The 13,653-nt window shown below is 41.0% G+C and overlaps 1 protein-coding gene across 46 annotated transcripts in view; it reads left to right on the top strand.

Moving 5' to 3' along the window:
- Positions 1 to 13,653, top strand: part of clasp1a (cytoplasmic linker associated protein 1a) — a 100,089-nt gene that overhangs the window by 82,255 nt on the left and 4,181 nt on the right. For 18 of the 46 annotated variants that reach the window (XM_037789200.1, XM_037789192.1, XM_037789183.1 and 15 more), the window contains 11 exons: positions 1,169 to 1,264; positions 3,143 to 3,292; positions 3,470 to 3,576; positions 6,169 to 6,297; positions 6,686 to 6,833; positions 7,076 to 7,322; positions 8,914 to 8,970; positions 10,558 to 10,751; positions 10,939 to 11,067; positions 11,937 to 12,143; positions 12,758 to 12,874. In XM_037789200.1, coding sequence (XP_037645128.1) covers positions 1,169 to 1,264; positions 3,143 to 3,292; positions 3,470 to 3,576; positions 6,169 to 6,297; positions 6,686 to 6,833; positions 7,076 to 7,322; positions 8,914 to 8,970; positions 10,558 to 10,751; positions 10,939 to 11,067; positions 11,937 to 12,143; positions 12,758 to 12,874 — 1,581 coding nt within the window. The remainder of the gene's footprint in view (positions 1 to 1,168; positions 1,265 to 3,142; positions 3,293 to 3,469; positions 3,577 to 6,168; positions 6,298 to 6,685; positions 6,834 to 7,075; positions 7,323 to 8,913; positions 8,971 to 10,557; positions 10,752 to 10,938; positions 11,068 to 11,936; positions 12,144 to 12,757; positions 12,875 to 13,653) is intronic. The other 28 variants (XM_037789210.1, XM_037789209.1, XM_037789207.1 and 25 more) reach the window with 9 other exon arrangements.

The raw sequence follows: 13,653 nt of genomic DNA, 5'->3' as shown, positions 1-13,653 counted from the left end.
TACACAGGAAGTTATGCCATACTAAACTGTTATAATTTTAATAACATTACAAGTGGGTGAGCTTATTGCAAAACTAATTGCTAGAGGATACACATGATACACACGACAGCCAGTGACATCTTGTATTCTCCACACTTTTTTATCATTTGAATTCCTCGACCTGTAGTGTTTGTTTAGCAACAGTTGTAAACTTTGATAATAGTCACTCTCTGTGTGGATGGCCTTGGGTCAGCAGCCCATTACCTTCCACTTGTCTGACGCGCGTCATGTGTTCCCTCCCCCCCGTGTCCCCTTCTGTTTGTTTTTCCACTACTGTTCTTCTTCCAAATGAAATCCTCCCCTATAATTTCAAATCAGGGCCTGACTTCTAAGCACACTGCATATATATCTAGGAGGATAGATTTGTTGTGTCTGCTGCTGAAAGCAATCCTCACTTTAGTTTGTTTTTGAGTACAAAATATCCATTATCTGGGAAGTTTGATCCACACAGTGTTAGTTGGTACGGAAGCCCTGAGAGGCAAGTGAGAAAAAATAAATCTGTTGATTCATTTTCTAAGTCTTTAAGTCATTTTCTAAGTTTCTAAATTTCCAGGATAATCTTTCTCAATTCCTTAATTTCTTTTTTTCACCTGTTGTAATACTCATTTCGGCCACAAGAGGCTGGAGCGCACCACTACCCCCTATGTTTTAAATAGGACTAAAAGCATTAATGTTTTCTTCCAGGTGAGTTTTAATCTCTAAACACAAGGTACATATATTGTGTGTTAGCATGTTTTGGAAATTAAAGTCACCTGGAAAAAAACATGAATGTTTGTAGTTCTATTTAGAATATAGGGTAGTAGTGCACTTCAGCATCTTGTGGCCGAACTGTTAAAAAATTCTCCTGACAAAAAAAAAAATGTAACACCAAAATAAAGAAAAGCTTTTTTTTTTGTTTTTATTTTTTTTATTACATGTTCTTAAGTCATAAACGTAGGAGAGTAAACAATTTAGATCAGACTTAGCAAATGGATCACCAGATTTTTTTTTCTCACTTGGCTCTCGGGGGGGCTTCTGTAGGTCTGTGCTTAGTTGTTATGAAAGACTGGTTCAGTATTGCATCCATATGTGATGGTGGAGAACCTGTGTCATGCTGTAATGCCCATTCTACCTTGCCACTGTGCCCCAGACCCTTCATAACTGGGTGAGCGAGGAGCTAGCTGGCAGGTCCAGTACTGCAGCCTTACTGTCCGCTGAGGGCAACCAGGAAGAAAGGTGTAAGCAGGTAGAGCCCACTCCGACAGCCAATCACAACACGACACGTTAAGCACGCAATGCCCCGCCTGCCCGGTGCCTAACCAACACCTTCGAGACAGCGAAGACTCGAGTGTGGCATCTGTCACTCACCTCTGCCATTTACTATGCTCTAGCTGTTTTTGCTGTAACAACTTAAAAAACACTCTGTGCCTTGCAAATTGCTCACTCACCAGATAGATTAAGCTTGTTGTGCAACCACAAAAGACCGTAAGACCTTTAACCTCGGTATTTCTTAGAATTACAGGAAAATGCTTGTTGCTTTGTATGAATGGACATTTAAGCCAACTTTATTGCTCAACATTGATAGGAATGCTGTTTTGTTACTACTGTGTGCCTTTTGTTTGTCTGACTCACCTTAACAACCTCTCATCCACCTGCATACCTGCATGTTGTTAACATTTTATTTTTGTACAATATGTATTTAAACTAGTTTAGCTCAGGCTTATTATAACGTCATATGTCTGTATGTATAGTGCCAAGTAACAGATGACTATTATACATGATTACATCACATAGTGTTACATTCATTTGCTTTTCTCCAAAGCAACATACAAAAAGTTTAAGCTTAAAAGCTAGAAGTGCGTTCCTCTCAAACAAACAACACTGTGTTCATTGCTAGTACAAGTGCTTAGATTCCAGCTTTGGCATAAATGAAGAGAACCACATCAGATAACTTTTTAATCACCATAAAATATGAATCATAGACAGTGTATACTGTGTCACATGTTTGCTAGCCTGATATAAAGATCAGATTGTTTGTCAATCAGTTTTTCAACCCATCATTTTCAGGGTCAAACATCACGCACATACTGCTGTAATCAGCGGAACTAGCTCATTCCGCTAGTATCTATGATTAGTATTATGCCTTATAATCATCACATTTAGATTTTTCTTTAGTATGAAAAGAAATCAAGGTGATGGTTGTCTGTACATCCATGCTTTACAGCAATCAGGAACTTGCTGGTTCCTGATGAAGCATGATTTTTCACAGTGCAGAATTACCGAAATGTATAAACAAATACAGGCTAACTCACATTGCAACATTATACTTCACATTTACATCACCTGAGGCCTGTTGGCAATCTCACAATATACTCAAGCCAAAAGGAAACATGTAGTAACACTGCCATACAACCTGTAATTATAGATGTAAGAAAAAAAAAACAAGCAAAAACAGCTAAGGGTTAGGAAGTTACTGTAGCTAATGTCACAAAAATTTGATTATTATTATCCATCAAATGTCTCCAAGAATAAAACATTTTAGATGTTTCTGTCTTCTGATGAGCCAAACCATCTTGGTACTGTTTAACTTCTGTTCCCCAGCAACAATAGCAAAGTATTTTCTACAGCCTCCTTCAAGTTTGATGTGTACTCACTTGCATGTTGCAACGTTGATATAGCAACAATGTCCTTGAATAGATGTGTACTTCATAAGTCTTCCACTGAATGCAACTTTGAACTCTCCCCTTTTAACAGTTTCTTTCTACAGGCTAATGCATACTGTATGTGAGTCTACCAAAAAAGTGCACTGGGGAGTTGAAAAGTTGGTTTCCATGGTTTCCGAACTGTTTTGACCTTTATTAACCTTTGCTTTGGATTGGTCCTCTGTGGTTTTACGGATGCTGTTCATGTGGAAAATTGTCAAATATTACATCAATTCATTATTCAGTCACAACCTGTGCATTTTTGTATATTACAAATGTCAGTCCAGCTCCTCTGACTCACTCTGGATAGATTGCTGTTAGAAACAAACGGTCAAGGTATTTGTGGAACCAAGGAAACCATCTGAACTTCCTAAGCTGTTGTTGTCCTCTATCCTAACCTGCTGTAACTACACTGCCTCCAGGCCGCCCAGGTGGTGCTGATCGCTTTGTTTGAGCTCAACACCCCAGAGTTCACCATGCTGCTGGGAGCTCTCCCCAAAACCTTCCAGGACGGAGCAACCAAACTACTGCACAACCACCTGAAGAACTCCAGCAACACCAGCGGCAGCGTGGTGAGTCAAACACTGCAGTATTTGATGGCATTCACACAAAAGCCGGACCCCAAATGAAAAATCGTGTACCAATCCTCAAATGGTGACCACACAGCAGTAAACACCATGCTAGATGCTTATATTGCAGTATATATATATGCCATATTTAGATTTCATCATAGTTTCCTTGTCTTCCAGGGGTCTCCGAGCAACACCATCGGCCGGACGCCAACACGCCACACCCCCAGCAGAACCAGCCCCCTCACCTCTCCAACAAACTGTTCCCACGGAGGACTGTCACCAAGGTAGCTAACCACCCATCTGTTATTAAACTATTCTCTACAACACACCTCCTGTCCTAATCATGGACTGTATATAAAGATGGACGACGCGTCTCCACTTCCTCCCACTATACAAAAATGGAGCCTAAATATCCAGGATACGGGCGCTGCCGTCTTGCACTGGTGACGTCATTTGAGTGGAGCCGCGGTATCAAGGTCCTGCTCACACACCCGCCCGAGCTGCTGTACTTAACTTACGTTAGCACCACGGTAGCTGTTTGGCTAGAAAGACACAACAACTGATCATAATATCTCTATAAATACATTTATGATCAAATTGACACGTTTTATTACACAGACTTGTTTCAGAAACATCATCTGTGTGTCTGCTAGGATATATACACTGACTGTGTTGACTGTCCATTGACTGTATATAAAGATCTTTATATCTTTATATGTTTAAAACAGACTATCCAAAATGGAAAGTTAAAGTTAGATCTCCTCTCTCGTACAATTCCTGAGCCTCCGGCTGCACGACTACTTCACTCAGAGCAGCTGTCAATCATGACGTCACACCCCAATTTTAGAGCATCAAATAACTCATTATAACCATAAGAATGTGATAAGAACTACGTAAAATGACAGAAACCATCTTTGGGAAAAATGTATTTGACATGCACTTTGACTTTTTAGTTTGGCCCATGTCCCATCCGCTAACATTGAGGGGGCTGGATTTATTGGTGCCTTCTAATGGAACTCGTGACCTCGTGTTTACAACATGGGAAGTCGTGTACACGATATGCTTGCCGTTCAAGTGGTTAAGTCATGAGAACACCGCTTCTACGCAACGGCAATATTAATGTTACTGTTGGCGTCTAGAAGCCACAGAGGATAACAATTTAGCAAGCTAGCAAGTGGGTAACATAATGCAGGAAATGCAAAGGCATAATGACAGAGGAAAAAGATGAGGCCTTTGGGAATATCAACATTTTCCTCAGACATATTATAAAACTATGAAGAAAAACAACGTACGACTAAAATTACAATATATTAACTTATTATGCACTGAAAAATTAACTTCCATGGCCTCCGCCAATACTGACAACGTCAACAAACACATCACAAGTCGTGAACTCTGAGCTTTCAGAAACTTTCCACTTACGAGGTTGTGAATACCACATTACCACACGATAAACAGCACCCCATTTGAAGGCACCATATGACCTATACTGCAGCCAGCCACCAGGGGTCGATCCAGATGTTTTGGCTTCACTTTGGATGAGCTGTCATGTCGTCCATCTATATATACTGTCTGTGGTCCTAATGCATGGCTGTGGTTTAATCATACGGATACTGCTGCTGTCCAGATTGGTCATATGTGGTCAAACTAACGCAAAACTAATGCAAAATGTGTGGGTTGGTTGGGGCATGATACTGAGTGAGTTGCTCAGAGAGGTTAGATACTTTCTCTAAGTATTTTTGGGTATAAATAAAGAAGCCAAACTTTTTTTCCCCATAAATGAAGTACTTTCAAAACACCTCCTACCCACTTTGCTGATATTTACTACCTTAGACACAGTTGATGCCGTAAAGCATTTGATAACCAGGCTGTCTGATGTTGTCCTATATAGGGCTGTTTATACAAAATGAAACACGTGGAAAGATCAGTGCAATTTTTTGCCTTTTTTACTTGCTCCTATGCCAGTGTAATGCAGTCAGTGACTGAAAATAAGGGCTCCCTGAAATACTGTTTACTTCTCTGGCTGAGCAGCTCATTCACCTGAGGCACTGTACAGTCTTTTTATCTGCAAGCAGAAACCCATAAACACAGATAACAGAGCTATTGAATTTCCTGGTTGTAATTGCCTTAGCTGAATCTACGGAAGCCCTGAGAGGCAAGTGAGAAAAAAAAAATCTGGTAATTAATTTTCTAAGTGTGATCCAAATGATTTTCTCTCTTGTGTTCATGACTTAAGAACAGGTGAAAGGCAGAGGTCTAAGTTCCTTAATTCATTTTCATCTGTGCAACAGGTGGGAATATACAGTTTTATATATATAAAAATTAAAGCTCACCTGGAAGAAAACATGAATGAATGCTGTTAGTCCTATTTAGATCATGGCGTAGTGGTGCACTTCAGCCTCTTGTGGCCAAAATGAGTATTACAACAACAAACACTTTTTTTTTTTTTCAAACACAAAATTATTTAGATCAGTCTTAGAAAATGGATCCAGAATTTCTCACTTGCCTCCTAGGGCGTCCGTATGAACCTGAAGTACACTTCTTGTTAAGAACATTCTCGCCAAAATGTGGAAAATGTCCCCCTCACTGGTGGATGGGAAGTATTTTTTTTGCTTATGTGAAGTTGACGTTGTGGGATTCTGCTACTTTCCAATTCTCTCCTTTAAATTAACACTTTCATTTAACCTTAAAGCTCAGACTAGTTTCTTTTTGTCTTTTCTCTTTCCCTTTCTGCACACTTGTTTTTCTCTCTTTCTCCTCCCTTGTCTTGTCTCTCTTCGTGTGGTCTCCACTTTGTTCTTGATTTCCATCTGCCTTGCCCCACTCTCTCACTCCTGTCTGTCCATCCTTCCCTCACGGCTGCGCTGTGGCAACAGTCGGTTATGGGGTTGGGGTGTCGACGGACTGTCAAAGCAATCCCCCGCCCCTCCTCCTCCTCCTCCTCAGCCCCACTCCACCCCTGCTGCCCCCTCCCTAAGGGTCCTCCGCAGAGCATATTCACCCAGGTAATGAGGCGGGCTGAGACACAAAAGCAATTATTCCCGCGAGGAAGCCAGACCCCGATCCTTTTCCTTTTTTCAAAAAAAAAAAAAAGCATATCTTTCACTCTTCTTATGTCAGTTTTTCACTGAATGCTTATTACTCACTTCTAATCAAATTAAAATATCACTTTTCATTGCTTCTAAAGCGTGGTTAATGCTGTGGTGTGTGTCCAATGCAAAATAGACAAGGAAATTAAGGTTTACTTAGACCTGACCATTCCCTTTCTGAAAACTAATCTCTGTCAATTGCAGCGCTAAAGCATTTTGCATGGCATGCTTGTGTATCTCCTTCATGTATGCATTTCATATGAATATCGTGTGTTTTTTCTGTCTGTGTTTGTCTGTCTGGTAGCATGATGGAGTACGACACCGAGAACATGAATTCGGAAGAGATCTACAGCTCGCTGCGCGGCGTCACCGAGGCCATCCAAAGCTTCAGCTACCGGAGCCAGGAGGACCTGAATGAGCCAATCAGACAGGAGGGCAAGAGGGACGATGCCGTGAGTCAAAGAATTTTTCATAGCAGCATTTATCTGAATATTCCTGCTTGAAAAATGACATTAAGAGTTTTAAGGGAAAGCTCTCGGAGGTCAACAGCTGCAGGACCAGTCTTTTCAGACCTGGGGCTTCTGTCTGGCGGTTTTCCGGCAACAGTCTCAGTGTAGATTCAAAATGATTTGAAAGCTGCATAGATTCCTGTCTCTTATTCTCCCCCACCCCCACCCACCCTTCTGTCTTACAGGCAGGAAGAGAGGGCGTAGCGTCCTCTCCTGGCTCTGACGCCCGCCTCGGCTTAGACATGGTGGAAGGGGGTCGCACCGCCTTAGACAACAAGACCTCGCTACTCAACACGCCGTCGCCTCGCTCCTTCTCTGGGCCACGGGGCCGAGAGTTCGCTCCTTACGGCTACGGAGAAACCATCTGCACGTATGACAAGAGCGCCCTGAAGGAGGCCGTGTTTGACGATGACGTGGAGCAGTTCCGCGACTGTGAGTTCATGTGATAATGAAGCAGTGATGTTGTTTTCTGTAACACTGGGGGGATTATTGTAGCAAACAATACTCATACAACATCAGAAGGTGCTACTGTACTGCACATATTATATAAAGCACATACATTTTGAGTTATTCTATAACAAAGTGGTTTTAATCTATTGCTTGTGTCAAACCCTATTCTTCACTTACACACATTTCACATCTCACACATGCACAAAATGAGCTGAGACCGTCTTGCATTCACTCCTCAACTTGTGGTTTCAACAAACACAATCAAAGACACTATTCTCAGAATTCATTTATTTAATTTCATTTGCATTTGCACATAAGACTGCATCAAATCCAGATAATGAAAAAAATATGGAGTGTGTCAGGAGAGGTCAAGAAGCCACAGCTGCACTATACAAATTGTCTTACATACGATATTCACTAAAATGTGTACATGCTCTATTGAAAAGTCCTCCCATGTACCACTGAGGTGCTCAGATTCAAAACTGAAATGTTTTCTTCTCATTAGTGTTCCTTTATTCACCGTCTTACAGTATATGCTTACTACTAAGGGTCTACTTTTGAGCTTTCAGATGCACAAGTTAAGAAACTATTTTTAGATTTATTTTTTTGATGAAATTGTCATTGTTAGCTGCCTGTCCTCGCTGCCGGTCCTAGTCCTGATCAAAGAGGTGAAAAGATTGTCACAGGAACGAGGAGGAGTTGCGTGCGCCTAGTGCATCTGTGAAAACTAATTCCAAGATCACACGCCAGCAGTCGTGACTTCCGCTCATCATTGTGCCACCCTATCTGTCGTCCACCATTCCCACATTGTGTAATGTGTCATGTCGTTTTGACAACATAAAGGAAGACACTCCTATGTAGACACTATGGCAAGCCGTTTTAATGTTTAATAGCCATAACTACAGTTAGAGATATCTACAACGTCATTCTGGCTAGTCAAAATTGTATTTTAGATATCTAAAAAGGACAATGTAGTCTTCAATTGAGGGGAATTAAAGACATCTTCAACTGGAATTACGACTCGTCAGAATTAAATTGTAGATATCTGAAACTGGAATTATGACTGTAATGAGACACCCCATACACATGAATGGCAAAAGTAGTTTGAATCGTACTTGTCAAAATGTAATTAGGGATATCTAAAATTAGATTTTTTGCCTAGTCAAAATAGAAATAGGGATATCTTGAATTAGAGTTTTGACTAGGCAAAATGGCGTTGCAGATATCTCTAATGAATATCCTGTCTAGAACGGCTTGCCATAAGCCTACTGCTGTGAAGTGTTGTTGAGACCTGACACAAGAAATGACCTCAACCACAATTGTGTCAATAATTCTTTGTTGACAGCAGAGGTGAAACTCTCTCTGTTTATCACAAACACAGGTGTGTGAGTCTGGCCTGTGTCTGACAACTGACCAGCTGCAGTCTGTGTGTCAGTTGGTGTTGTTGTTGTTGTTGTTGTTGTTGTCGTCATCACATCCTTTGCTCTGCACCCCCCTCCCCCCTGTCCCTCACCTCCCCACCTCCACCTTCATCCCTCCTCCTCTTCCTCCACCCCCACCCTCTCCTCTCCAGGCCGACGTCAGGAAAGTGGTGAAAACAAGATGACGCTCCCCAAGGTCTTTGGTCCTGGTAAACATGCCTCCCCTTCCTCAGAAACTGACTGACAGACTCAGTGACTGTGTGACTGATTTATACTGACTGCACCTTCACTCCACTCACCCTCTGTGTGTGTGTCTGCATTGTTCAATCAGCTCTCTCAATTCCCATCCCCATCTTCTCTTCTAACTTCTTTTAACTCCAATTACTACCCGTTCAACCTGTCCTGCTGTGTGTGCACAACGTGATGCTTTTACTAATGGTTTTGTCATTCTCTGTGATGGACTGAATGTTTGGGTGGTTGTGTTAATATGTCTAATACTTCTTTAGAGATCCAGCTTCTGAATAACATGATATTAGCTTAATTGCACTAACACATATAGCACAGCGATAAAGGGCACAAGTACGTTTTATCCAACCTGACATGAATAACCATTGTCAAAATAAAATGAATAACATCACATATTAGAATAAGGGCTGTCAAAGTTAACGCGGTAAACTTTGGCTCAGTTTTAAAGCTAGAGTGAAGATACTGGCATCATATGAAACTAGAAAAACACCTAAGGAATCCATTGGTACCAACCATGTCATGCTACATTTTGACGTGGCCATTTTCAAAGGGGTCCCTTGACCTCTAACCTCAAGATATGTGAATGAAAATGGGTTCTATGGGTACCCACGAGTCTCCCCTTTACAGATATACCCACTTTCTGATAATCACATGCAGTTTGGGGCAAGTCATAGTCAAGTCAGCACACTGACACACTGACAGCTGTTGTTGCCTGTTGGGCTGCAGTTTGCCATGTTATGATTTGAGCATATTTTTTATGCTAAATGCAGTACCTGTGAGGGTTTCTGGACAATATTTGTCATTTTTTTGTGTTGTTAATTGATTTCCAATAATAAATATATACATACATTTGCATAAAGCAGCATATGTTCTCCCATGTTGATAAGAGTATTAAATACTTGATAAATCTCCCTTAAATGTACATTTTGAACAGATAAAAAAAAATCTGTTATTGATTTGCAATTTATCGCAATTAAATATTTTAACTAATTGACAACCCTAATTAGAATTAGTTTGCACACCCATCCTTTCACCATATATGCAAACTTTTATTTTTATGGTCAGATTCTTAGCCCTTTAATGTAAACATCTGTTTAAAACAGTCAAAGTCTTGGCTGACAAATTCATTTCTTTAATGTAACATTTAAGTCCCGTAGCGCCGTGACTTTAGGCCTTCATTGCATACCTAGCTGTTAACTTTGCCGTGCATTCAGAGATGTATTTCTCACACCGAATGCACTACAGTGTCCATCTTGGCATGTCATTCTTAAAAGTTATAAAAGTGCAATTTTCTCTCAGAACATGTCTTTTTAAAATAAGATTGGTTTTATAACCCATTTAGAAATGAGAGATTATGGATCAAATTTTCCCACAGCATTGGTTGAGTTTTTTCGTCTAGTCTTGATAAAACTGAAGACTGATGCTGGATTAAATGACTGATGATGGATGACGCTGAGATTGGATTGTTTTTGGGCTGTGGCAGGACGTCAGTAGCTATATGTTTGATGTGCAATTTATAGTGTAATTCATTACTCTCTTCCTCCGTCCAGCAGTTGGTCAGGACCACTCAGACCTGGTGGCCGACCTGCTGAAGGAACTGTCCAATCACAACGAGCGTTCTGAGGAGCGTAAAGGCGCCTTGGTGGAGTTGCTGAAGATCACACGAGAAGACAGTCTGGCTGTGTGGGATGAACACTTTAAAACCATCCTCCTCCTCCTGCTGGAGACACTGGGTGATAAAGATGTATGTTATTTAATGGCTCTATATGTGACTGTGTGAGTGTGTGTGCTTCCATAGAGGTTTTTCTAATTATCATACAATAAAATTCTGTAATCTGAAGAAACTGAGTGAATGTAGGATTAGAATGTGTGGACATCTAGCGAGGATATTTCTACTTTCTACTGAATGCACATGCCGCTGTTTCCCCCAGCACACCATCCGAGCCCTGGCCCTGCGTTTGCTGAAAGAAATTCTGAGGAACCAGCCGGCCCGCTTCAAAAACTACGCTGAGCTAACCATCATGAAGACCCTAGAGGCTCACAAGGACTCTCACAAGGAGGTACACAGCTCATCACATTTGGAGAATACACTACATTGCATTATTTTAAAGCTTCATTAATGAAATTATTTTTTTCACTTGGGGGCAGCAGATCAAGCTGAAACGCAACAAACAATTTTATGCATATCATGTGTTAGCTAACTGTCGCCTATTTATACATCCAGCAGATAATACAGTAAATATGGAGCCGGAAAGGAAATATTCCGAGAAAAAACTCAGAATTTCTGAGATTAAAGTTGTAAATAATTTACAAGAAAAAAAACTCAAATCTGTCTGTTGTTTTCTTCTGAATAGGCCCAATTCACGGCAATGTGCAGGCATATTATGGAAAGCGGTGGTGTCTGTGTTGTGATGAGGTTGATACAACCTTGCAAAGTGAAGCGATGTGGTTCCTTGATCAAAAAAAAAACAACACTATTTTTCTGAGTGTTCTTTCTCGTAAATTTGTGACTTTATGACCTCAGAGAATATTCAAGTTTTTTCCTCTTAAATTTGTGAGTTTTTTCTCGTAAATTTACCATTTTAATCTCAGGGAATACCCACGTTTTTTTCTCCTAAAAGTACAACTTTAATCTTGGAAATTCTGTTTTTTATTATCCACCGGCTCCGCAATTATTATTTTTTTACCTACAATGGCCCTAATTTGCCGTTGTATTTTCCACAGAGAAAGCGCTTTAGATATTGAAGTCCTTTAAAGTTTTTGTACAAGGAAACATCTATGATGGAAGTTGCCCGCTTGTTAATCCCATAACACACACAGGCACCAGTTAGCCCCCCACTGATACAATACCAAAACTGATACAATATGTCATTCTTCTTCCCCACGTTATGTTGTCGATCTTAATGTGTACGTACTCTTTTGCTTTTAGGTGGTGCGTGCAGCCGAGGAGGCGGCGTCCACCCTGGCCGGCTCCATCCACCCAGAGCAGTGCATCAAGGTGCTGTGCCCTATTGTGCAGACGGCCGACTACCCCATCAACCTGGCCGCCATCAAGATGCAGACCAAAGTCATTGAACGCATCGCTAAGGACTCCTTACTGCAGCTGCTGCCTGACATCATCCCTGGACTCCTACAGGTCTGCGTCTGAGGCTAAAACGTTACAAGCTTATAGTTCAGACCATGGACCGTATGTAAAGATGGAGGACGCGTCTCCACTTCCTCCCACTATACAAAAATGGAGTCCATCTTTATATACAGTCCATGGTCCAGACACAGCAAGCAAAGAAATATAGATTTTGATTGTTATATTTACACATTTTTATGGATTAGATTGAATTATAGTAGTCAAAAACAACTTCTTCTTTCTTTTTTATTTCTGACTGGATCTCAAAATGTGATCCAACTCACAGAAATAATATTCAAACACACGCTTTAAAAGAAAACTGAATTAATTAAACATTGTTTGCTAGACAACAGTGTTAAATCTTAATTCAAATGGATTGAATAAAGAAGAGTACGATTTTTTTTGGAGGGAACAGACAGACTAGAAACACCCCTGTCTGCTCCAAAAGGGCTTATTTGGTCAATGTTCATATTTGGACACTGGGAATTATTTGCCTTATTTGTCCCTGGAAATGTTTGCGTGTACTCTGCACTCTTCTGCGACTCCTCCCATGTTCCCGCTGTCCCCTCATGTGTGTGTATGTGTGTGCGCGTGCGGGTGCCTGACACTGTCTTGTTTCTCTGCAGGGCTATGACAACACAGAGAGCAGCGTTCGCAAGGCCAGCGTGTTCTGTCTCGTGGCTATCTACTCTGTGATTGGCGAGGATCTCAAACCCCACCTGGCACAGCTCACGGGCAGCAAGGTACTGGCTGCGGCATTTCTTTGCATGTACATGTTCTCACGCACACACACACACACACACACACACACACTTTTTTACCTCTTCAACAGACATGGAGCCTTATCATCTTCCCATGTTGTTATTTCTCAGCCGGTTTCAACCGGTTGTCCAGTAATTATAAAACACAGGGTCGTATATATTTGCCCTACTTTCACTACAACATGTGTCCTTGGGTTATGTAAGGGTTGAGGTCTGAGGGTCACGTTCACCCTCCCCTCTGATCTGTTGGACAGCTGCTTATCTGAAAGGAGTCTGATACATTAGCAAACTGAGGAAGCACCGTCACGTTCGCAAGTTGTAGTTTTGAGATGTGGTCTTAAGTTAAACAAGAACTCCACTGGACCCAAATAATCCCAAAAGAAAGCAGCTTTTACCTCCCATGTCTGTTTATGTTGTGAGGTCCAGGTAGGATGTAAGTAAGGAGTTAGGAATGTACATGTTCAAGAGTATCCAACTGAACAGTTCACCCTGAGCACACATCAAGTCATTACAAATATACCAAAAGAATGTTGCCAATATCAATAAAAACATTTTTTGATTGAATGATGTAGGAATCTTTAATGAGCTCTTCTGCCCATCTGATAAAATCGGCAGTGAGTTAGAAAGCATGTAATGAAGAGAATGTTGATTCCTCATCATTTTGGCATCATCACAGCAAATACTTCTTTCCTTTCATAAGAGATGGTCCTGTGTTTTCTGCCCTATTTTAAATAAGGAAGCCAGTTTCCTCAGCATTTAGA

The sequence above is a fragment of the Sebastes umbrosus genome, chromosome 13, assembly GCF_015220745.1.
Source record: "Sebastes umbrosus isolate fSebUmb1 chromosome 13, fSebUmb1.pri, whole genome shotgun sequence".
NCBI lineage: Eukaryota > Metazoa > Chordata > Actinopteri > Perciformes > Sebastidae > Sebastes > Sebastes umbrosus.
The sequence above is the reverse complement of the archived record's forward strand: the minus strand, read 5'-3'. Positions and strand labels throughout refer to the sequence as shown.